Here is a 24,099-nt window from a genome sequence, read left to right on the forward strand (position 1 = left end):
CCTGTGGATATCCTCCAGATAAAGTTCATATACATCTCGTCTCACATTATGTTCTGCAGTGGTCTCTTTGACACAACTATTTCAATACAATGCATTACATAATCTTAAATACCATCTTATTGTTATCACCTGTAAACATGCAAGTATGAGTATAAAACTTAACACAGGGTGAGTTATTCTTATTACAAACTGTTGTAGTTACAACTGTACATTTTATTTGATACATTTCTGGATATTATGTACTCAAGCACAACAAGATCTTCTCTGGTTTTACCTTATGCTCTCCATCTTTGTTCCTCTGCTGTAACTCTGTCTGACAGCCTGAGTCCCATTCTCACTTCTCTTCCTCTGTTGTCTCTTTTGAAATTGAAAACTCATCTCTTTTGACCTCTGCTCTTTGGATCTTCCTCAATGCTCTTAACCCTGCCAAATTTTATCAGCTTGCCACATTCAGCTACATCTTGTTGCTAAGTCCCATCCTTGTGACATTTCTACTCGGATCCTTGGAGTTTTAGAACTTCTCGAGTCCTGTCTCAAAGTATCCAACTCAGTCTCTTTTCAGTTAAGACCCATTCATCACGTCTGCCAACTACAAGGTTCTAGGGTTATGCAGGTTCATCTTCACCATTGCATGTTGTTGGTGCTGGGCTCAATCCATGTCATCCCATTACAGCAGCTTGCTTGTGGAATCCTGGACTGGCACAGCCTGTGAACTAACCTTCTCATTCTATTCAGACCCTTGTACTCTGAGAGGATGCATCCCCTTGCCCTATTACTTTCAGTACAGATAGCATTTATTATTTTTACCAGTGGTTACTTTCTTCACCCTCCATGTAAAACACCCACTGCCCTGTGACATCGAAGCCTTTCTGCAGGGTCTCTGTCTTTTGCATTTATATGACCTTTATCTGAATTAATGAACTATCTTATCATTTTAAACACTTTTCAATCACTTCAACATTTACATTTTCTGAATCAAGATAGGTTTATGCAGCCTATCCTGATGTCTTGATTCTCAAGAAAAAAAAATTATCCTGCACAACACAACTCTACTCCTTCATTAGGCTATTCAGACACCTGAGTTTGTGTAGAATATAACTATTGAAACAGAGTACAGTGGAAAGCCATTTGGCCCATCCTGCCTGTCCTGGCTTTGAAAGATTTTTCTACAATCAAACTCCATTGAGATGAAGCAAATGGAGAGCAAGTTGCTCTACCATACAGCACTTAGGCACACACATATATAGTTACCAAATAACACTTAATACTACTGAGCTAACACAAAGCTAAAAACACCTCTTTCTGTTTCCCAACCACCTTCCTATTTTAACCAGTATACAATACTGTGCAAAAGCTGTAGGCACCCTAGCGATATATTTGTGCCTAAGACTTTTGCACAATGCTGAATGCATATAAAGAGGGCTCAATATTTTTCCCCTTCAGATAGTCATACAATTTCCTTTTGCAACTTATCACTGAGTCTTCCGTCACTGCCTGAGTCTTTCGGTCAGGATATTGTTGAAAATAACAACATGACATGAAATATTTCTCCCCCTCACTCCTCTTTCTTTTTCAAAATGTGGAAAATTTGTTCTAACGGTAAAATTATGTTACTTATATCTTGCTCACTAGTAGAGTATTGGTCTTATATCAACTATAGGGGAGAATCAATATATTACTCCCTCTGGGCAGCAGGACCTAATGGAGTGGACTGATCAATTCTGACCCGATTTCAATGAAAACAGACGAAACTCCATTTTCAAATCTCCGATTGGCTCCAACTGTCACACCCTGCTGGGGACAATTTCACTACAGTTTCTGTAAAAGTGCTTGGTGATTTCAGCCTGAATGTGCTGACACAGATTTACGGTGTTGCCCCCTTGACCTGGGGTTTCCCAACAGAATTACCAACTTACTCATTTTTGTGACACCCACTTGTCACTCTCAAGGTAAACCTGCCTTTACCATCAACTCCTTCATTATCTGGGAGCATCTGCCTAAATCTCTACTGCAAAATGTCCACCCTGAACTTGGTGCCAGAACTGAAAGGAATGTAATACTTCAGGTGGGATCTGACTAAGGCTCTGTATCTCCCAGATGCAGTTTTCTCATTTCTGTTAAAGGTGAAAGCAGAAAAGGATAGCGCTGGCAAATACTTTTGCAGCATTGCCTCTGACTGCAGAGGCACATTCCCCTGTGGGTGCAGACGTTGCCTCTACATCTGATGTGATAAATTTAGCACCCAGTGTCAAAAATAAAACTGGAGTATGTTTCCCAGTGCAAGCCCAAACTCACTGAATAGGGTTCCTCTCTGGAATCCAGTGAATCGCTACAGAAGGTTTATGAAAACGTTGGATCAATCTCTTTTGAGAATTGAACTAAAACCCAGAGAGCAAGTGAAGACTGAGTTCTGCAGCAGAGAGGCAGGGCCAGCCCTGAGCTCAGTGTGGTATGCAGTTCCGCGTGCGTGTGTTGGTCAATATTGAGTGGGGACTTTCAGACAGCCTGGGTTAAGTCTGGAATGTATCGCCTTCCTGTGTCAATGAAATGAGTATTGAGACTGAAGGCTTGTGTTTGTGTTTAAAGATCACATTAACCTTACGGTTAGTGCAGAAACTTTACGCCCTGAGGCTCTTCCGCTGGCAAAGTCTGAAAGAATTCATTCATCACCCTTCCAGCCTGAGCAGGACTGGTTGAAGTGTATATATTGTTTGGCCTCAGTCTGTTATTTATGGGCAGAAAAGGAGTGGGAGAAGTTGTGGGAGTATGGAACGGCCATGAATGAGGAGGTGTCGGCCCATTGAGCGAAGTCTAATTGTATTACAGTGAATCGCAAGCTTACTAATTAGTGCCAAAGCAGTCTCCTGACACAGGAATCAATACCAACTCATCACAGTAGCTGGGAGGATTTATTGATCTTAATTAATAAAAAGTAAAGTTGTAAGATTATATTAGCATTTGCTTGCCTAATTATTCTGCTAAGATATCCCTGCAGGGTAGTGTAGTGGTTAGCATGAAGCTTTACAGTGTCAGAGAGCAGTGATCGGGGCTCAATTCCCACCACTGACTGTGAGAAATTTATGTTTTCTCTGTGACTGTGCATGCTTCCTCCAGGTGCTCTGGTTTCCTCCCACATTCCAAAAACCTACGGGTTTGGGTAACAGACATCCCACCTCTCCCGGAAGTTCTGGGAGTCTTCCGCATACCGATAGTGGCTCCCTGACACCCGGAAATTATATACAATATCCCGGAAATCGACTTTTTTTGAGAAAGAGAGGGGGAGGGGTCCTGGAGAGAGACGGAGAGCGGTCCCGATTGGTCTCTCTTCGTGCTAAGAGTGGTCCCCAACCATCAGGCCACAAGGAAACAATATGATTTGGCGATATGAAATGATATGAGTCAGCTGCACCTTTCCTCATTCCCTGTCACACCCACTGTTGAACTTGTACACACGCGCTATATTCATGCAGGGAAAATATGCGCTGTGTGTTTAATATTAAATTCGTTAGATAAACCCTTTTAGAAACGAAATTGAGTGTATTAGCCACCTATAAGTGATTTATAGTTGACTTATCACCTATATTCCGGTCGTGATTAACACCCCCCGTCCCCGGTCAGCCAGTCCGAAAGAATATTGTCAATATTAAACCAGTCCGCAGTGCAAAAGAGGTTGGGGACCCCTGCTAAGTAGACCTATCAGTTTTCTCTGTGGGCGGGCTTTACAGTCGACCTTAAAAATAATGACAGTGTTGCTCGCTGCACTGTTTGCAACAGTGACTTTTCTATTGCCCATGGTGGGTTAAAATGTAAAAGACATGTTGAGGTGAGTTTAACAGGTGTCATTCATTCATTAGCGTAGCTAACGTTATTTAAACTATCTGGCTGGCTGCTAAGGAGCTACGCTATTGATGTCCTACGTGATGAGGCCAAACTCCCTGTAGACTTGCTTAAAATTGTAATAGAATAAATGTGATAATATAAGATAATATAAGCACATATTTTAATGTCACATTTTCTGCATATACCCAACTTGGTTTACAGATTGGACAAAATCACTAAACAAAGTATTACATACACCCTTGGAGGTCGACCGGTGGGGAGGCCGCGAGATATGGGGTTGCGGGGGGCGGGGGTGCTACCTCCCTGCTATGAGCTTTTGCAGGGTGGGATGTCTGGGGTAAGCGAGTTGGTACCGGAAGCATGGAGACACTTGTGGGCTGCCCCCAGTATAGATTTGGATTGTGTTGGTCATTGGCACAAAATGATGCATTTCACTGTATGTTCAATGATCTGATGTATACTGTATGTGAGAAAGCAAATCTTTAATCGTTAATCATTGCCAGCTCTAGCTAGTTCGAGGCACCAGAACCCTGGGTCAGAAGGTCATAAGTTCAGGGGTGCTCTAGTGACTTGAGAACAAAGGGCTGGATTCTCAAGTTAATGACAACCACATTCATCTTTCAGACCCATTGCCCTTGAAACCACTCAGCAGCTTTGGGATTTCTGAGCAGAAGTATGAGAAAATGGAAATCTCAGAGCTGCCTACAACACTTCATGACTGGATTCCTCACAGATCCCAACCCAGAGGGAATTCAGGCTATGTTTTGGTTTTTTTTGCATTTGGCAGAGAATAACACACCAGGTTCTCAGAAGTTGAAGGGATAGTCTTCTCACTGTTTAAAAAACACTAGTTTGGCAATGAATTTCAAAATTCTCCTTTAAATATTCCCAAGGATTTTTTTTCCAAAAAATTGAGTTAGAATATTAATTTATATTTTTATAACATTTAAATATGCTTAGAAGTGTGTGGAAGAGTTTCAGAACTTATAAATTTTTTGATGTTTAATTTTTTGTACTGCTTCTCGAGATCTTAGAAGATTTTGAATCTTTAGAAATGAATTAAAAGTTTGAGATTTACTTTAGGAGTATGAAATTACTGCTGACAATATTTTTATACTTCATTGTTCAGGCTAAGTTTATAGAATCAAATAAATTTTACAAGGAAGATGTTTTTACGCTGATTGAAGGCATCTCTCTAGCTTAATTCCCTCTCCCAGTCCTGGGTCTGCCATGGCTCTCCAGCCACTGTTTAAGTGTGATGAGTGTTTCTGCCTCCACTCACTGTCAAGAGTTCCTGACCATGACCAAACTCTGTGTAAAAAAATTTTTTTTCTCGTGCTTCTTCTAATCCTTCCACCAATTTGTGGCAAGGCTACTCAAATGGTCACCTGGACATTTCTCAGATGATGTCAACGACTGTCTCTATCACCTTCTCCGGCAGTGTGGTCTAGGTACTCTCTGCTCTCAAATGCACTTCAAATACCTTAATCTTTGCAGTAAATCTATATCCTCTGGCTTTAGTCACTTCTGATAATGGGAAATGTTGTTTGTATTCTAATCTACCTATAACCTTCACTTTATATACCTCAGTCATGTCCCCCCTTTACCTGCTCTGCTCCAAGAAAAACAAATATACCTTTTACAGTCTCCTCAGAAATCAGAATTAGAATCAGACTCAGGTTTATTATCAACAGCATGTGTCGTGAAATTTGCTAACTTAGCAGCAGCAGTTCAATGCAATACATAACATAGAAAAAGAAAAATAATAATAAAATAATCATTATAATAATAAAAAAAATTCAGTTACAGTATACGAATACTGAATAGATTAAAATCTTGCAAAGAATCAAATACTATATATTTAAAAAGTGAGATAGTGTTCACGGGTTTAATGTCCATTTAGGAATCGGATGGCAGAGGGGAAGAAGCTGTTCTTGTGTTACTAATAGTTCCTGTGTTGCTCAGGTTTCTGTACCTCCTACTTGATGGTAACAGTGAAAAAGGGCATGCCTGGGTGCTGGAGGTCTTTAATAATGGGCTAGTACCCAAGATGGAGCTGACTAGATTTACAACCTTCTGCAGCTTCTTATGGTCTTGTGCAGTAGACCCCCCCCCCCCACCCATACCAGACAGTGATGCAGCCTGTCAGAATGCTCTCTGTGGTACATCTATAGAAGTTTTTGAGTGTATTTGTTGATATAACAAATCTTTTCAAACTCCCAATGAAGTATAGTCACTGTCTTGCCTTCTTTATAACGACATCAATATGTTGGGACCAGGTTAGATCCTCAGAGATCTTGAACTAAAAGGCAATATCCTAGTAAATCTCCTCTGTACCCTCACCAGTGCCACCACACCCTTCCTATAGAGGAGCACACAGCGCTTAAGCTGAGGGCTGACAAATATTTCATTAATTTGGAGAATAACGTCCCAGATCATTTATTTGCTGCCCTGACGAATGAATGCCAACATCCCAAAAGTGTTCTTAAGTATGTTATTTGGTATTCTGTCACCTTCAAGCATTCTTGGTCATACACTCCAAGGTCCTTCTGTTCCTCAATGACCTTAGCATCCATGGCTTATGCCCTAACTTCACTGGAACTCCAAATTTGCCTTTATTTGCGACTGCAGTGGCATATCATGTGACTACTGTTAAAATGCCGCTTGGTGTAAGTGACACGCTGACAGCTCATCAGTGAACACAGGACCAGGTCATACACAGATCAAAAAACGACTGCAAACATTCTGCCTCAACGTTCTCTGATTGTGGATCTTTGACTTATGTACACACACACATCCAACAACAGTCCCAAATGGACAAAAGAAGGATTTTAATTAGAGGACTTTGATTTTGTGTTAAATTCAGTAATTTTCTGATATTTAAAATTACTCCTTACGGTGCAAGAGAACAAAGCAGCAATTTGAAAAATCCTTGGAAAAGGCTGAATGTCTGTGACAGATTAATCAAACAGCTTTGCTCTTTCTCTTCATCCTCCCAGTAAATCACAGCTGTGACCCAAGGATTATCGGAGTGCATTAATGAAGGTTTCCTGTGGCTGACTAATTAATAACAAATGGATTTGCAGTCTCAGCATGAAGCTAATACTGAGTCTCTTAACATGTTGGCACATTAACCTCTACCTTGACCTTATAATCACCCAACTACATACCCCAGAGAGGACCATGTGTCCCACTCTAATTGGGCTTTAATTAACATTCCTTTTACAGAGCCCTGATTCCACGTCTGATTCAATCAGTAATTAGTGAGATTAAACTTTCTTCCCTCTTCATGACTCACACTTGCCAACATTCCTTCCATTCCTCATAAGCTCTGAACACTCCACCTTGCTCGTTCTTCTTCCTTCACTCTCTCCTCTGTACTCAAACAAGATACATCCCAGGTCCAGTGACAGTCTCCCAGCGCCCCACTCCCTCTGCCAGTCTCCTGGCTCTTCAAACTCTAGCTCTGTGAGACTAAATCGCCACTTCCAGATATGTCTCTGTCTTCTATCTTGGGTGACACCTGACACTGGAGTATGCCTTCACACTTGTTCTGCAGTAGAGATGCCTGTGGCTTCTACACTCCTGACTCCTAGTTCAGGCATTGTTCAGAGATTATGTGGAGACCAACCAGTAACTTGTGCAAGTGTTTTCATTGACCGATGCAAAATCTCCACTGCGTTTCATTCAGGTCCTATGCTGGTGGCAGCTATAGACAACAGTGAGTGTAGCATCCGGTTCAGATATGGCCCCAGTGCGGAGTGAGAGACACTGAAGCGGATCGATAGTTCACAGACTTTAATGCGAACAACGTTAAAGGGAAAAAAGAAATAATAAACGCTCGGCCAAACAGGGCCATTAACTAAAACTCTCAAATGGAAAATGAAGCCTGCACTGCGATTGAAAAGAACAACTGAGAGTAAAATGAATACCGCTAGTCTTCAGAGTCAGTTGACGCGACAGTCCAATTTCTCAGGCAATGCAGGCAGCGAAGTGTTGCTGTGCCCATACCTCAACAAGCACTATGACAGAATGAACAGTTAAGCACTATCCCAATGAAATAGTTAGCTGACACATGCATACTCACAAGCGCAATTGCCAAAGCTGCTGCGCTGCCAAATCCATGGTTTTTACAGAGTGACATTCCCTGTTCCGCAAGTGACACTGAGAGATCGACAGTGTCCTCACAAAGCAGGTGTAAAACCTATTGTCTTGTCAGATTCCACCTGACCTGGCAGATCAGGGCATGAAGGGATACGGGGAGAAGGCAGAAGATTGGGACTGAAAGGAAAAATGGATTGGCCATGATGAAATGGCAGACCAAACTTGATGGCCTAATCCTGCTCCTGTATTGTTTTGTTACAGGTGGCAGTCTGAGACCCTTCCCTAACATATGTGTTACTGTGAGACTTTTCTTGGAGTCACATACCATCTATGAGATCCTTGCCCTTTGTTTGGGACACTTCACATTGACCCTCCTGTTACAATTCACAATGTAGACTTCTCCTTGATTTGCAGGTGACTCTGTGAACTACCTTTCTGATTTAGTTACCCAGCAAGAATCCGCAGTCTTGCCACTCTTCACCTCCGCTCTCGTTACAGCTTGCCACTCGAACCCCTTTCATACTTTACAATTGGTGCATTGGCCTTCATAAAGCAAAGTACTGGATACAGGAGATGGGATGATATGATGAAGTTGTACAAGATGTTGGTGAGGGCTAATTTGGAGTAATGTGTGCAGTTTTGGTCACCTCCCTACAGGAAAGATGTAAATAAGGTTGAAAGAATACAGAGAAAATTTACAAGGATGTTGCAGGACTGGAGGACCTGAGTTATAAAGAAAGACTGAATAGGTCAGGACTTTATTCCTTGGAGCATGAAGACTGAGTGGAAATTTGATACAGATATACAAAATTATGAAATATATAGATACGGTAAATGCAAGCAGTTCTTTTTTCCACTGGGGTTGGGTGGGACTACAACTAGAGGTCATGAGTTAAGCCCAGTGCATCTGTAAGTGTGAACTTCCTGCAGTTCACGACATTTCCAAAGACAGGTGAGAAAAGGGCCTGAAGGATCATTGGGGACCCGAGTCACCCCAACCACAAACTGTTCCAGCTGCTACCATCCAGGAAATGGTACCGCAGCATAAAAACCAGGACCAACAGGCTCCGGGACAGCTTCTTCCACCAGGCCATCAGACTGATTAATTCATGCTGATACAATTGTATTTCTATGTTACATTGATTGTCCTGTTGTACATACTATTTATTATAAATGATTATAAGTTGCGCATTGCACATTTAGACAGAGACGTAACGTAAAGATTTTAACTCCTCATGTATATGAAGGATGTAAGAAATAAAGCCAATTCAATTCAACTAAGGGTGAAAGGTGAGAAGTTTAAGGGGACCATTAGGGAAAACGTCTTTACTCGAGGGTAGTGAGATTGTGGAACAAGCTGCCAGTGTAGGTGGTGCATGCGAGCTTGATTTCTACGTTGAAGAGAAGTTTGACCATAAGACCATAAGATACAGGAGCAGAATTAGGCCATTTGGCCCATCGGGTCATCTCCATTATTTGGATCTGTACTTGGATGGTAGGGGTATGGAGGGCTGTGGTCCTGGTGCAGATCGATGGGAGTGCCAAGTTGAAATTGCTTGGCATGGACTAGATGGACGGAAGGGCCTATTTCTGTGCTGTACTTTCCTATGACTCTAATTACACTGTGACACATCCTCCTCTGTCCCATCCATTGATATGGATATACAGTAATGGCATAATCCCAGCAGTGAAAGCGTTAATGTACGAGAAACGTTTGATGGCTCTGGGCCTGTACTCAGTAGAGTTGAGAAGAAATGAGGGGGGTTTCTATTGAAACCTATTTAATATTAAAGGTTCTAGATAGAATGGATGTTGAGGAGAGTCCAGGACCAGTTTAGAAGATGTCCCTTTAGAACAGAGAGGTGGAGGAATTTCCTTATCCAGAGGGTGGGGAATCTGTGGAATTCATTGCCACAAACAGCTGTGGAGGCCAAGTCATTGGGTATATTTAAAGCGGAGTTTAGAAACATAGAAACATAGAAAGTAGGTGCAGGAGTAGGCCATTCGGCCCTTTGAGCCTGCACCGCCATTTATTATGATCATGGCTGATCATCCAACTCAGAACCCCGCCCCAGCCTTCCCTCCATACCCCCTGACCCCCGTAGCCACAAGGGCCATATCTAACTCCCTCTTAAATATAGCCAATGAACTGGCCTCAACTGTTTCCTGTGGCAGAGAATTCCACAGATTCACCACTCTCTGTGTGAAGAAGTTTTTCCTAATCTTGGTCCTAAAAGGCTTCCCCTCTATCCTCAAACTGTGGCCCCTCGTTCTGGACTTCCCCAACATCGGGAACAATCTTCCTGCATCTAGCCTGTCCAATCCCTTTAGGATCTTATACGTTTCAATCAGATCCCCCCTCAATCTTCTAAATTCCAACGAGTACAAGCCCAGTTCATCCAGTCTTTCTTCATATGAAAGTCCTGCCATCCCAGGAATCAATCTGGTGAACCTTCTTTGTACTCCCTCTATGGCAAGGATGTCTTTCCTCAGATTAGGGGACCAAAACTGCACACAATACTCCAGGTGTGGTCTCACCAAGGCCTTGTACAACTGCAGTAGTACCTCCCTGCTCCTGTACTCGAATCCTCTCGCTATAAATGCCAGCATACCATTCGCCTTTTTCACCGCCTGCTGTACCTGCATGCCCACTTTCAATGACTGGTGTATAATGACACCCAGGTCTCGTTGCACCTCCCCTTTTCCTAATCGGCCACCATTCAGATAATAATCTGTTTTCCTATTTTTGCCACCAAAGTGGATAACTTCACATTTATCCACATTAAATTGCATCTGCCATGAATTTGCCCACTCACCCAACCTATCCAAGTCACCCTGCATCCTCTTAGCATCCTCCTCACAGCTAACACTGCCACCCAGCTTCGTGCCATCCGCAAACTTGGAGATGCTGCATTTAATTCCCTCATCCAAGTCATTAATATATATTGTAAACAACTAGGGTCCCAGCACTGAGCCTTGCGATACCCCACTAGTCACCGCCTGCCATTCTGAAAAGGTCCCGTTTATTCCCACTCTTTGCTTCCTGTCTGCTAACCAACTCTCCACCCACACCAATACCTTACCCCCAATACCGTGTGCTTTAAGTTTGCACACTAATCTCCTGTGTGGGACCTTGTCAAAAGCCTTCTGAAAATCCAAATATACCACATCCACTGGTTCTCCCCTATCCACTCTACTAGTTACATCCTCAAAAAATTCAATAAGATTCGTCAGACATGATTTTCCTTTCACAAATCCATGCTGACTTTGTCCGATCATTTCACCGCTTTCCAAATGTGCTGTTATCACATCCTTGATAACTGACTCCAGCAGTTTCCCCACCACCGACGTTAGGCTAACCGGTCTATAATTCCCCGGTTTCTCTCTCCCTCCTTTTTTAAAAAGTGGAGTTACATTAGCCACCCTCCAATCCTCAGGAACTAGTCCAGAATCTAATGAGTTTTGAAAAATTATCACTAATGCATCCACTATTTCTTGGGCTACTTCCTTAAGCACCCTGAGATGCAGACCATCTGGCCCTGGGGATTTATCTGCCTTCAATCCCTTCAATTTACCTAACACCACTTCCCTACTAACATGTATTTCGCTCAGTTCCTCCATCTCACTGGACCCTCTGTCCCCTACTATTTCTGGAAGATTATTTATGGCCTCCTTAGTGAAGACAGAACCAAAGTAATTATTCAATTGGTCTGCCATGTCCTTGCTCCCCATAATCAATTCACCTGTTTCTGTTTGCAGGGGACCTACATTTGTCTTTACCAGTCTTTTCCTTTTTACATATCTATAAAAGCTTTTACAGTCCGTTTTTATGTTTCCTGCCAGTTTTCTCTCATAATCTTTTTTCCCCTTCCTAATTAAGCCCTTTGTCCTCCTCTGCTGAACTGTGAATTTCTCCCAGTCCTCAGGTGAGCCACTTTCTCTGGCTAATTTGTATGCTTTTTCTTTGGAATTGATACTATCCCTAATTTCTCTTGTCAGCCACGGGTGCACTACCTCCCTTGATTTATTCTTTTGCCAAACTGGGATGAACAATTGTTGTAGTTCATCCATGCAACCTTTAAATGCTTGCCATTGCATATCCACCGTCAATCCTTTAAGTGTCATTTGCCAGTCAATCTTAGCTAATTCACGTCTCATACCTTCAAAGTTACCCCTCTTTAAGTTCAGAACCTTTGTTTCTGAATTAATTATGTCACTCTCCAGCTTAATGAAGAATTCCACCATATTATGGTCACTCTTACCCAAGGGGCCTCTCACGACAAGATTGCTAATTAACCCTTCCTCATTGCTCAAAACCCAGTCCAGAATAGCCTGCTCTCTAGTTGGTTCCTCGACATGTTGGTTCAAAAAACCATCCCGCATACATTCCAAGAAATCCTCTTCCTCAGCACCTTTACCAATTTGGTTCACCCAATCTACATGTAGATTGAAGTCACCCATTATAACTGCTGTTCCTTTATTGCACACATTTCTAATTTCCTGTTTAATACCATCTCCGACCTCACTACTACTGTTAGGTGGCCTGTACACAACTCCCACCAGCATCTTCTGCCCCTTAGTTTGATAGGCTCTTGATTAGTAAGGGTATCAAAGGTTACAGGGGGAAAACAGGAGAATAGGGTTGAGAGGATTAATAAATCAGCCATGATGGAATGGTGGAGCAGACCTGATGGGCTGAATGGCCTACTTCTGCTCTTATGCCTTATGGTCTTATGATTAATATATAGGATTCGTGCACTCTTAGAAAATACTATCGATGTTTGAATTTGTGCTTGAGCCAGCATGGATGTCAAAACCTGGTGCTGTGGAGGAATAGGGGCAAAAGTCAAACGGCAGCCCCTTTCACTTCTTCACAGTTATTAGTCACAAATGTAACTAGTTTTGTAGGAGAAGCAAAGCTAGTGATGGGGTGATTTACATACATCAGTGCAAAATGTCCAGCACCTGGTCCAGTGAATCTTCACCCAAGCAAAGAGTGACTCTACTTCTGCCCCCCGCCCCCATTCTACTGCAGTTAGATCTTCAGTAAATGTCTCTTTCTGTTTCCAGGGTCTGGTGGGCTTACCTGGACCTCCTGGGACACCGGTACGTATGTGACAGTTACATCTATATCAAACACCATGCTGTCACCTGATTGCAGGTCAATCGTTTGTCAATTATTCTGTCTTTGATTTTACCAACATTATATCTGCTTTATTTTCAGGGTGTTGGAATCATGGGACCACCTGTAAGTTAAACTAATGTAATCACCTATGGACCATATCAATTGGGCTCAAATTTATAGTTTTTTAAAATCTAATAGATTGGGAAGGGCTTCAGGCAACATACTTTGTGCAGAATTTCTCACGTTTGTGGTTTTAAACATGTCTGTTCTAACCAGTGTCATTTTGTTAGTGAATGGGCTGGAACGTAGGTAGATGAAGTTGTAGTTTTCAGTTAGGAATTGGACGAGGAACAATTTCAAATTTCTCTGTAGAAAGAGAAGAGTCAGAGGAATAAAAATAATATGACTGGTTTGTATTGGCTAATGTGTGAATTACAGATGTAGCCATGTCCTGTGTCATTCTGGGCCGTGATTTCCATATAACAAGTGCCTAGTTCACATAACAGGTGGGGATTGTTTCTGCGAATAAAATACTTTCCAGATCAGGGCCTGGTAAAATATTGAAACTAGCTCCGATTCTAAGACATTGCCATGCCTCTCATGAAAATTCCTGAGTGAATTGACTGATAAACAGGAAGACAAATGTAGATGTCATATCTTGCATTTTCAAGTAGCAATTGATAATGTTCTATGTCATCCACTCGTGAAACGTTCAGGTGTTTCGGGTTACTGAGCAGATGGAAAATTGGGTACAATTTGGAAAGTAGATGTGGGGACAAAAGGTGATTATTGAGACTGGAGGAAGATTGACAGCAATGCTTGAGAATGGACAATGCTGCGACCATTGTGAGATGTAATTTACTTTAATGATTTGTACTTTGGAACCAGTAGATCAATAGGAAAATCCACTTATGTTACCAGACCAGCTAGAGTGGGCCTGGGTAGGGGAGGAGGACGGACTACAGATAACACTATCTGAGAATGTAACATAATGTAAGGAAACATGATCTAGCTCCATTCCACTCATTTCTATCCCTCCACCTTCATTCCCCTCACGTCCACCCTCCACCTCCATTCCACTCATATCTATCCCTCTACCTCCATTCCCCTCCCCTCCACCCTTCCACCTTCAATCCCCTACCTCCATTCCCCTCACCTCCCACTTCCACCTCCATTCCACTCATATCTATCCTCTACCTCCATTCCCCTCACCTCCACACCTCTACCTCCAATCCCCTCACCTCCATCCCTCCACTCCCATTCTCTTCACCTTCATTCCCCTCACTTCCACCCCCTCCACTTCCATTCCCCTCCACCTCTACTCCTCCAGCTCCATTCCCATCACCTCCATTCCCCTCCACCTCCACTCCACTCATCTCCACCCCCTCCACCTCTAATCCCCTCAACTCCACCCCTCCACCTCCATTCCCCTCACCTCCACCTATAATCCCCTAAACTCCACCCCCATTTCCCTTGCCTCCATTCCCCTCACCTCTAATCTTCCTACTCCTCCACCTCCATTCCCCTAACTTCCATACCTCCACTCCCATTCCCCTCACGTCCATTCCCCTAATCTACACCTCTCCACCTCTAATCCCTTCACCTCCACCCCTCCTTCACCTCTAATCCCCTCCTCTCTCTCCACCCATTCTCCTCACTTGCATGCCCTCCACCCCCATTCCCCTCACCTCCACTGCCTGCACCTCTAATTTCCTCAACTCCATCTCCATTTCCCTTACCTCTATCCCTCCACCTCCATTCCCCTCACCTTCACCCTGTCCACCTCCATCTCCTCCACCTCCAACTCCATTCTCCACCACTATTCCCCTCACTTCTAATTTTCCTGCTCCTCCACATCCATTCCCCTCACTCCACCTCCATTCCCCTCTCCTCCATTCACCTCATCTTCATTCCCTCTACCTTTAATCCCCTCGCCTCCATCCCTCCACCCCATTCCTCTCACCTCCATCCCTCCACCCCATTCCCCTCATCTCCATCCCTCTACCCCATTCCCCTCACCTCCACACCTCTACCCCATTCCCCTCACCTCTATCCCTCCACCCCATTCCCCTCACCATCCCTCCACCCCATTGCCCTCTCCCTCTACCCCATTCCCCTCACCTCCATTCCTCCACCCCATTCCCCTCACCTCCATCCATCTACCCCATTCCCCTCACCTCCATTCTTCCACCCCATTCCCCTCACCTCCATCCCTCCACCCCATTCCCCTCACCTCCATCCCTCTACCCCATTCCCCTCACCTCCATCTCTCCACCCCATTCCCCTCACCTCCATCCCTCTACCTCATTCCCCTCACCTCTATCCCTCCACCCCATTCCCCTCACCTCCATCCACCCCATTCCCCTCACCTCCATCCCTCCACCCCATTCCCCTCACCTCCATCCCTCTACCCCATTCCCCTCACCTCCATCCCTCCACCCCATTCCCCTCACCTCCATCCCTCTACCTCATTCCCCTCACCTTTATCCCTCTACCCCATTCCCCTCACCTCTATCCCTCCACCCCATTCCCCTCACCTCCACACCTCTACCTCTACTCCCCTCACCTCTACCCTTTCCACCTCCAATCCCCTCACCTCTACCCTCTTCACCTCCATTCCCGCTCCACACCCCCCTCTATCTCCATTCTCCAACCTCCATTTCCCTCCACTACCTGCTCCATCCCCTTTACCTCCATGCCTCCTTCACTGCCATTTTCTCTCCATCTCCATACCCTCCTCCACTTCTATTCCCCCTCTACCTCAATTTTCCACCACTCTGTCCTCCATTTTGCTCCCATGATCTCCAGTGTAAAAGAACTGGAAATTATTCATAGGCTTCAGCACATAATGCCCTAATCCCTCAGCATCAGAGCTTGGCGAGACACTCTCCTCTCCCTCCAATGGACAGTTTTGATTCAAATATCTTTCATTACTTGATACTCTGGAGTTACTTGCTTTGACCAAGCTGCATATCATGACCCTCAGGTGAATCAGGCATCTAATTTAAAATCAGTTGGGAAAAAAAAATCCAAAGGAAGCTATCCCTGAAAAGAAACTCCCTACATGGAAATTTTACTCCCTTGGATACTGGACCAACTTAGAACAGAAGTTGTGTTCTCCTCCAGCTTCATTGACAGAGGTTCTCAAACTGCAGTGATACGGCCTATCTCTGTCAGCTACTGCAAGGGAGGGCAATCATGCACATTTTCCTCCAGTCACACATTCAGTCAATTGTTGGGTCTGGAATGGTCAGAATCGATACTGATTATATAATGTTGTTTGACTTAATTCAGGGTCCTCTCGGCCCAGTGGGGCTTCCTGGAGAAATTGGACGTCCAGGACCTAAAGTAAGTGAAGCTTGCATCTGCTTCTTCTGCCTCTGGTACCAAGGAGTTAATTCAATTCAGCAAACTTAGAAGCAGCAGTATCTATTTTCCTGCATGTTCAGGAAGCCCAAAAGCATAATAGGTCATGGGATACAGGCTGATACCAACTGGTTGTAATGCCATTTTGTTGAGGAACTAGTGAACCACAGAAAATTATATTAGAAATCGACAATCAGGTATAAGATCTGTTTTGAGAAAAACGGGTCTTGGAATCTGCTTGCAATAGTCGCATTCTCACATACCAGGTGTCTCTGAAGAGCGCTAGCTGCTTTTTTCATTACAGGAGGACTTTGGAAATTGACAAACAACTGTTTCTACTGATGATATCTATTAAATATACCGTATTTTAGCTTACAGATATTAACTTATGGGTGTTAAAACATATTTATATTTGAAAATGTTGCAAGAACAACATTTTTTTTGTAAGTCTGAAACTCTCTAGCCCCAACTCTATGTTCCCCATTGGCACAATTGATTTTATAACCCAATTTTCTGTCACACAATGTTTCTTACAAATACACCTATTCTGTTGTGATCTGCTGGAATTTCCTGTCACACAAAGTTTCTTTACACCTATTGCATTGTGACCCACCAGTAAATATGAATCTTCCTTTTCCCCTGTCTTTCGTACACAAATTCACAATATTCCACAATTGCCTTCCATACTGTTACACTGCTGTAGCCTCTTCCTCGATTACACTGCTGGTTCCTCTCCCCTCCCCACCCACCCCAACACTCCCATTGCTCTCTCTACTCTTCCTCTCATACTGCTACTTAATCTCTCATACCTCATGTAGTATTCTGCTTCCCCTCTCCTCAACTTTCCCCTTATGAAATCTGTCCTTCCAACTCTGTGTCATCCACAAGTGTATTTACAGTTTCTGGCATTTACACATGCTGAGGTACAATCTCTTTATTTTACAGGGTGCAGTGGGACAGCTCGGACCAATGGGAAAGCCAGGCCCTCCAGGTCTGCAGGTACGTCACACCAAGTCTCCAGGTATTTTGTAACAGCTGCACTTCCTTCTGTGAGTTAGTCTTCTAACGCAAAGGTAACCATTAGTAAGTTACTTTACAGGTCATGTGGCTTCATTTAGGAGCTTATACTACCAACCAGCTGGGAATAAACTAAATCAGGATTGAATCATAGGCAAAAGTATTCATTCAAGAACTTAAGTTCAGTTTATTGCCATGTCCAGAGGTACGATGGGGTAGAGGTACAATGAAAAGCTTGCTTACAGCAGCATCACAGGCATGTTGGTACAGACCACACACACAACATAATTATGCATAAATTATACAAGACAATGAAGAGTAATAGGTCCTCGATGATGAGATGCAGTTTTCTGGTGAATCTAGGGGATTTTTTGGGGCTTATACATAAAATAATGTATAGCAGCCATAATGTATATCTGTCCTGTTTAGAAGAACAAGAGGTGATCTTATCGAAAATAAGCATATTCTTACAGGGCTTGACAGTGTGGACACAGGGATGATGTTTCCCTTGGTTGGGGTTCCCATCACCAGGGTTGGTCCCTGGCTCAACATTAAAGGTCAGTCATTGTTGACTGCACTGAGAATATATTTCCACAATCAGAAGATAATGAGGGTTTGGAATTCACTACTGTCACAGGGCATATTGAAGGCGGATATTGATAATGTTTGCATATTGAGGGTATGGTGGCATTGGGATTAGTTTCATCATGATGAATCAGTTATGAAAGCTAGAGGAATTATGACCAACGACTTTTCTAATATTCATGTGCCATTGTGTCTGTTTGTGCAGGGACCTCTTGGTAATCTCCATGGTGCGGAAGGGAGCGCAGACCTTCTGGTGAGAATGATTCCATTCACTGTTTAATTTTTACCTTGCACTTCACTGCCCTGTCAGCGAGTGGCCGTGAGCGAAGAACTGCTTCTACTCTTAGTGCTGCTGGGATATTACATTCTTAAACCCAACAATCCAAGTCACTGGAGTACGGCCCGAAACGAGGAAAACAAAATCTGAAGAAACATAAACATGTGTGTCTTCTTTAAATAAGTAAGGCAGATTGTAAGATAGTATGACAGTTTAATAAGGAATGAAGGAATGTTAAAAGAACAGGGCTGAGGGTGCTCTGTATCATTGAAAATTCTATGACAAGGAATCATAAATGCAGAAGGATTAGATCAGAGACAGAAGGTCATTTTGAGGCTGTCTAATGTATTTCCAGGTTTATTGGTTGTTACAGAAACTGGGGGATTGGGCTGGATCAAGACTGGATTGGAGAGATGGATGATAAAGGGAATTGGTAATATTGTGTATGATTGATACCTGTTTTTTTTTGTGGGAGGAGGGAGCGGTTTTCAGGGAGGTGTTGTAACTTCATACTGATGTGCCCATGCAGTGTGAAGTATGAAAATCTCTATTTTATCTCTGCTTTTGGAAGTGTAATTTGCTAGCTATGATCTACAACACTGTAATGCATACAGGGTTTACACAAAATAATTACTCTTAGGGGTTGACCTTTAAGATCTTGTCTTCGGAATTCCCTCTTACAAAAGAAAGTCACTGGATCTTCACTTGGGGTTGGTTGTCACCCTAGATCTTTCCTTAGGGAATAGCACAACCCCGAATTCTCCTCTAAGTGAGATGGGAAGGAATGAATCCTGTTCTCCCAGCTCATTGACCCCCTTCTGCTGTTGGTTGGGTGTGCATTAATCCCACAAAGTTTGCTCTATTGAATCTAGAATCAGAAAAGCTTGGGGTTGAATGGATTCTGTAGCAAGGCTGGGAGATACTGGGGTTGTTTAAATCTTCCTGATGTATATGGTCAACTGCAAGATGCAATCTGCTCATAAGCACAAGCCACTGCAATAACCATTCAGAAACTGGCTTGATTCTTGGGGCTCTGGGACGAGATCTTGGGCAGGAGGCACCTGTTCAAGGAGGACATGGTACACCGTTGCAGAACCTGGACCTGTCCTCATCTGACTGGGGAGACTTAAACCAAAATGACAGGGAATGGGCACTACCATGGGGTAGCAGAAATATGCTTATAGGCATGGGGACACATTCTAAAGGAGAAGGGAGAGGTATTTGGTGAAAGCAGACTAAAAAAAGTTTTCAAAAATCCATTTCAGGAATGCACATGTCTAAATGGATAAAGTGATGAATGAAGTTGTTGGGCTGCATGCCTACAGAGTCCTGGGATTATTGTACATACAGAGTCCTGGGGTTATTGTACATACAGAGTCCTGGGGGTTATTGTGCATACAGGGTCCTGGGGGGCTTATCGTGCATACAGGGTCCTGGGGGGTTATTGTGCATACAGGGTCCTGCGGGGGGGGGGTGGTTGTTATTGTGCATATAGAGTGATAACTATTATTATGTACAGAGTTATTATGTGCTGGTGATAACTCAAACTTCATTCCAAAAAAGTCACTTAATATGCCAGAGTACATTGTTCAGTAAAGATAGGGTTAAACTGGTATAATAGCCAAGTATTGTAGTTTGTATCATTCTTAATCCAGTGAGACACAGTAGAAACAATGGTAGCAACAATAATGGATGGGGGAAAGATCAAAAGAGGATGCTGGCACAGCTTAAATTTGCTAAGTTCTACACACTCTAGATAGAAGGCATCCTGTGGAGGTGGGTAGTAATTAAAGAAAGGCTTCCCATGACACTGTGATCCTCCTCACAGTCATAGACCCACAGAGTAAAACAACTTAGAAATAGGCCCTAGAGCCCAACTTGTCCATGTCATCCTTCCTGCTGGTTCCTATGCAAATCATTCCTCACTGCTGGTTTGACCACTTCCTCTGGCAGCTCATTCCAGGTATTCGCCACCCTCTATGTAAAGAAATTATTCCAGGTCTCTCTTAAATCTCTCCCCTCTTACCTTGTTTCTGTGCCTCATAATGATAGGGAAAAGACTTGACTGTCTGCCTTATCTATACCCTTCATGATTTTATAAGCTTCTGGGGTCACTCCTCATTCTTCTATCCTCCAAGATATAAAGACCCAGTGTTGCCAATAATTTCCCTGTAATCTAGACTCTCTAGTCCAGACAGCATCCTCATAAATCTCCTCTGCATCCTCTCCAGCTCGACAGTGTCTTTCCAATAATGGGGCGACCAAAACTGTACACAGTACGCCAAGTGTGGCCTCACCAATGACATATAGTGTCCCAACTCCCGAACTTGATGCCGTGACTGTTGAAGGCCAGCATGCTGTCAGAGTTGATACAGGCAGACTGAGCCTAAGCCTACCTTTGTGATTTATAATTATATTTCACTTGGTGTTTTGTTGAGTTTCTCCATCTAGTGTAGCATGGATTAGACCATCAGGTTCATTCATAGACCTCTGCTGTGTGAAATGATCTCAGAGAGAACTGGCACATCCTCTGTAAATTGGCATCCGTGTGCCTGAGGTAGAGTTGCTTGGAGTCAATGGGCCCACCTCAACTCACATGGACTGGTTATTGACTAGTCTGATGAATAAACGAGCACACTCAGGAACTGGGCAACCATCTCCAAACAACAGGCCTGAAATTGGCCCCTCAAATTCTAAGCCGAGGCCCTGAGTCCATAATTGGTCCCTGCATTTACAAAGCATATGTCAGTTGTGGGACAAAGGTGCTTCTAAACTGGGGGGAACTAAAGCACAGGTCTTGAAAATGATGAACACACACAAAATGCTGGAGAAACTCAGCAGGTCAGGCAGCATCTTTGGAGAGGAATAAACAGTCAATGTTTTGGGTAGAGACCCTTCATCAAGAGTGGTTATCTGATTAGCTTTCTGAACTGTTTGTGTTACCTTCCAGTGTCCGGTTTCATGTCCCCCTGGACAAAAAGGCCCACAAGGACTTCATGGACTCAAGGTAAGCCCCCTCTTCCACACAGTGTCAAAGGACCTGCACTGGATACTATACAGTGTGTACATAGGGTAACAAATCAGGAGCATTACCAAATCCTGGTCATTGAATTGTGGTGTGAGCAGCCCTGTACACTGCACCATTTATGGCATCAGCAGCAAGTTATAGCTAATGACCTATCTTCCTTCATAGGGGCACAAAGGCAAACCAGGACCACTGGGTGACGCCGGAATACAGGGACCTCCGGTGAGTATTGAGCAGATTGACAAAGTCATGTGGTGTAGCTGGTAGCATTATACAACATTCTTATAAAGTGTCTCTCATTACAAATTTTAATGTATCTTAAATCGTTTAATGTAATCATTGGTGGTGAAGGGGGGCTTTAGTCCCAGTTCGTTGGACATTTATGTGTGACATTAGAAGAACTCATTAGCACTGTAGAGAATTGTAGGTAATTCATTGAGGAAACTGGATGAGGGGCGGGGATGAGCTGATTGGGTGAGGGAGTGGTAGAAATGAGGGGACTGAACTGACTGTTGAATGGACCAAGTGAAGGGATTGAGCTGATTGCTGAAGGCGAAGAGTATGATGGCACTGAGCTGATTGGTGAACGGGGACAGTTTGATGCGACTGAGCTGATTGGTGAACGGGGACAGTATGATGGGACTGAGCTGAGTGGTGAATGGGGACAGTTTGATGGGACTGAGCTGATTGGTAAACGGGGACAGTACGATGGGACTGAGCTGATTGGTGAACGGGGACAGTTTGATGGGATGAGCTGATTGTTGAATGGGGACAGTTTGATGGGACTGAGCTGATTGGTGAACGGGGACAGTATGAAGGGACTGAGCTGATTGGTGAAAGTGGACAGTACAATGGGATGAGCTGATTGGTGAACGGGGACAGTTTGATGCGACTGAGCTGATTGGTGAAAGGGGACAGTATGATGGGACTGAGCTGAGTGGTGAATGTGGACAGTTTGATGGGACTGAGCTGATTGGTAAACGGGGACAGTACGATGGGACTGAGCTGATTGGTGAACGGGGACAGTTTGATGGGATGAGCTGATTGTTGAATGGGGACAGTTTGATGGGACTGAGCTGATTGGTGAACGGGGACAGTATGAAGGGACTGAGCTGATTGGTGAACGGGGACAGTATGAAGGGACTGAGCTGATTGGTGAAAGTGGACAGTACAATGGGATGAGCTGATTGGTGAATGGGGACAGTTTGATGGGATGAGCTGATTGGTGAACGGGGACAGTACGATGGGACTGAGCTGATTGGTGAACGGGGACAGTTTGATGGGACTGCGCTGATTGGTGAACAGGGACAGTATGTAGAGGGACTAAGTTGATTGGTGAACGGGGACTGTCTGAAGGGACTGAGCTGATTGGTGAACGGGGACAGTACGATGGGACTGAGCTGATTGGTGAATGGGTCAGTATGAAGGGACTGAGCTGATTGGTGAATGGGGACAGTTTGATGGGTATGAGCTGATTGGTGAACGGGGACAGTACGATGGGACTGAGCTGAATGGTGAACGGGGACAGTATGAAGGGACTGAGCTGATTGGTGAACGGGGACAGTATGAAGGGACTGAGCGGATTGGTGAATGGGGACAGTACGATGGGACTGAGCTGAATGGTGAACGGGGACCGTATGAAGGGACTGAGCTGATTGGTGAACGGGGTCAGTATGAAGGGACTGAGCTGATTGGTGAATGGGGACAGTTTGATGGGTATGAGCTGATTGGTGAACGGGGACAGTACGATGGGACTGAGCTGAATGGTGAACGGGGACAGTATGAAGGGACTGAGCTGAATGGTGAACGGGGACAGTATGAAGGGACTGAGCTGATTGGTGAACGGGGACAGTATGATGGGACTGCGCTGATTGGTGAACGGGGACAGTTTGATGGGTATGAGCTGATTGGTGAACGGGGACAGTATGAAGGGACTGAGCTGATTGGTGAATGGGGACAGTTTGATGGGTATGAGCTGATTGGTGAATGGGGACAGTTTGATGGGACTGAGCTGATTGGTGAACGGGGACAGTATGAAGGGACTGAGCTGATTGGTGAATGGGAACAGTTTGATGGGTATGAGCTGATTGGTGAACGGGGACCGTATGAAGGGACTGAGCTGATTGGTGAACATGGACAGTACGATGGGACTGAGCTGATTTGTGAATGGGGACAGTATGAAGGGACTGAGCTCATTGGTGAATGGGGACAGTCTGATGGGACTGCGCTGATTGGTGAACAGGGACACTATGTATAGGGACTCAGCTGATTGGTGAACGGGGACTGTATGAAGGGACTGAGCTGATTGGTGAACGGGTCAGTATGTAGCGACTGAGCTGATTGGTGAACGGAAAGAGTATGATTGGACTGAGCTGATTGATGAACTGGGACACTTTGATGGGACTGAGCTGATTGGTGAACGGGGACAGTACGATGGGACCAAGCTGATTGGTGAACGGGAAGAGTATGGTGGGACTGAGCTGATTGGTGAACTGGGACTGTATGAAGGGACTGAGCTGCTTGGTGAACGGGGACAGTACGATGGGACTGAGCTGATTGGTGAACGGGGACCGTCTGAAGGGACTGAGCTGATTTGTGAACGGGGACAGTATGAAGGGACTGAGCTGATTGGTGAATGGGGACAGTCTGATGGGACTGAGCTGATTGGTGAACAGGGACACTATGTATAGGGACTCAGCTGATTGGTGAACGGGGACTGTATGAAAGGACTGAGCTGATTGGTGAACGGGTCAGTATGTA

The 24,099-nt window shown here is 44.2% G+C and overlaps 1 protein-coding gene across 2 annotated transcripts in view; it reads left to right on the forward strand.

The window, feature by feature from the left end:
- col9a2 (procollagen, type IX, alpha 2) overlaps window positions 1–24,099 on the forward strand; it is a 146,719-nt gene that overhangs the window by 48,363 nt on the left and 74,257 nt on the right. For both annotated transcript variants that reach the window (XM_072247131.1, XM_072247133.1), the window contains exons 7-13: window positions 13,015–13,050; window positions 13,169–13,192; window positions 16,364–16,417; window positions 17,381–17,434; window positions 18,243–18,290; window positions 21,265–21,321; window positions 21,508–21,561. In XM_072247131.1, coding sequence (XP_072103232.1) covers window positions 13,015–13,050; window positions 13,169–13,192; window positions 16,364–16,417; window positions 17,381–17,434; window positions 18,243–18,290; window positions 21,265–21,321; window positions 21,508–21,561 — 327 coding nt within the window. The remainder of the gene's footprint in view (window positions 1–13,014; window positions 13,051–13,168; window positions 13,193–16,363; window positions 16,418–17,380; window positions 17,435–18,242; window positions 18,291–21,264; window positions 21,322–21,507; window positions 21,562–24,099) is intronic.

The sequence above is a fragment of the Mobula birostris genome, chromosome 30, assembly GCF_030028105.1.
Source record: "Mobula birostris isolate sMobBir1 chromosome 30, sMobBir1.hap1, whole genome shotgun sequence".
NCBI lineage: Eukaryota > Metazoa > Chordata > Chondrichthyes > Myliobatiformes > Myliobatidae > Mobula > Mobula birostris.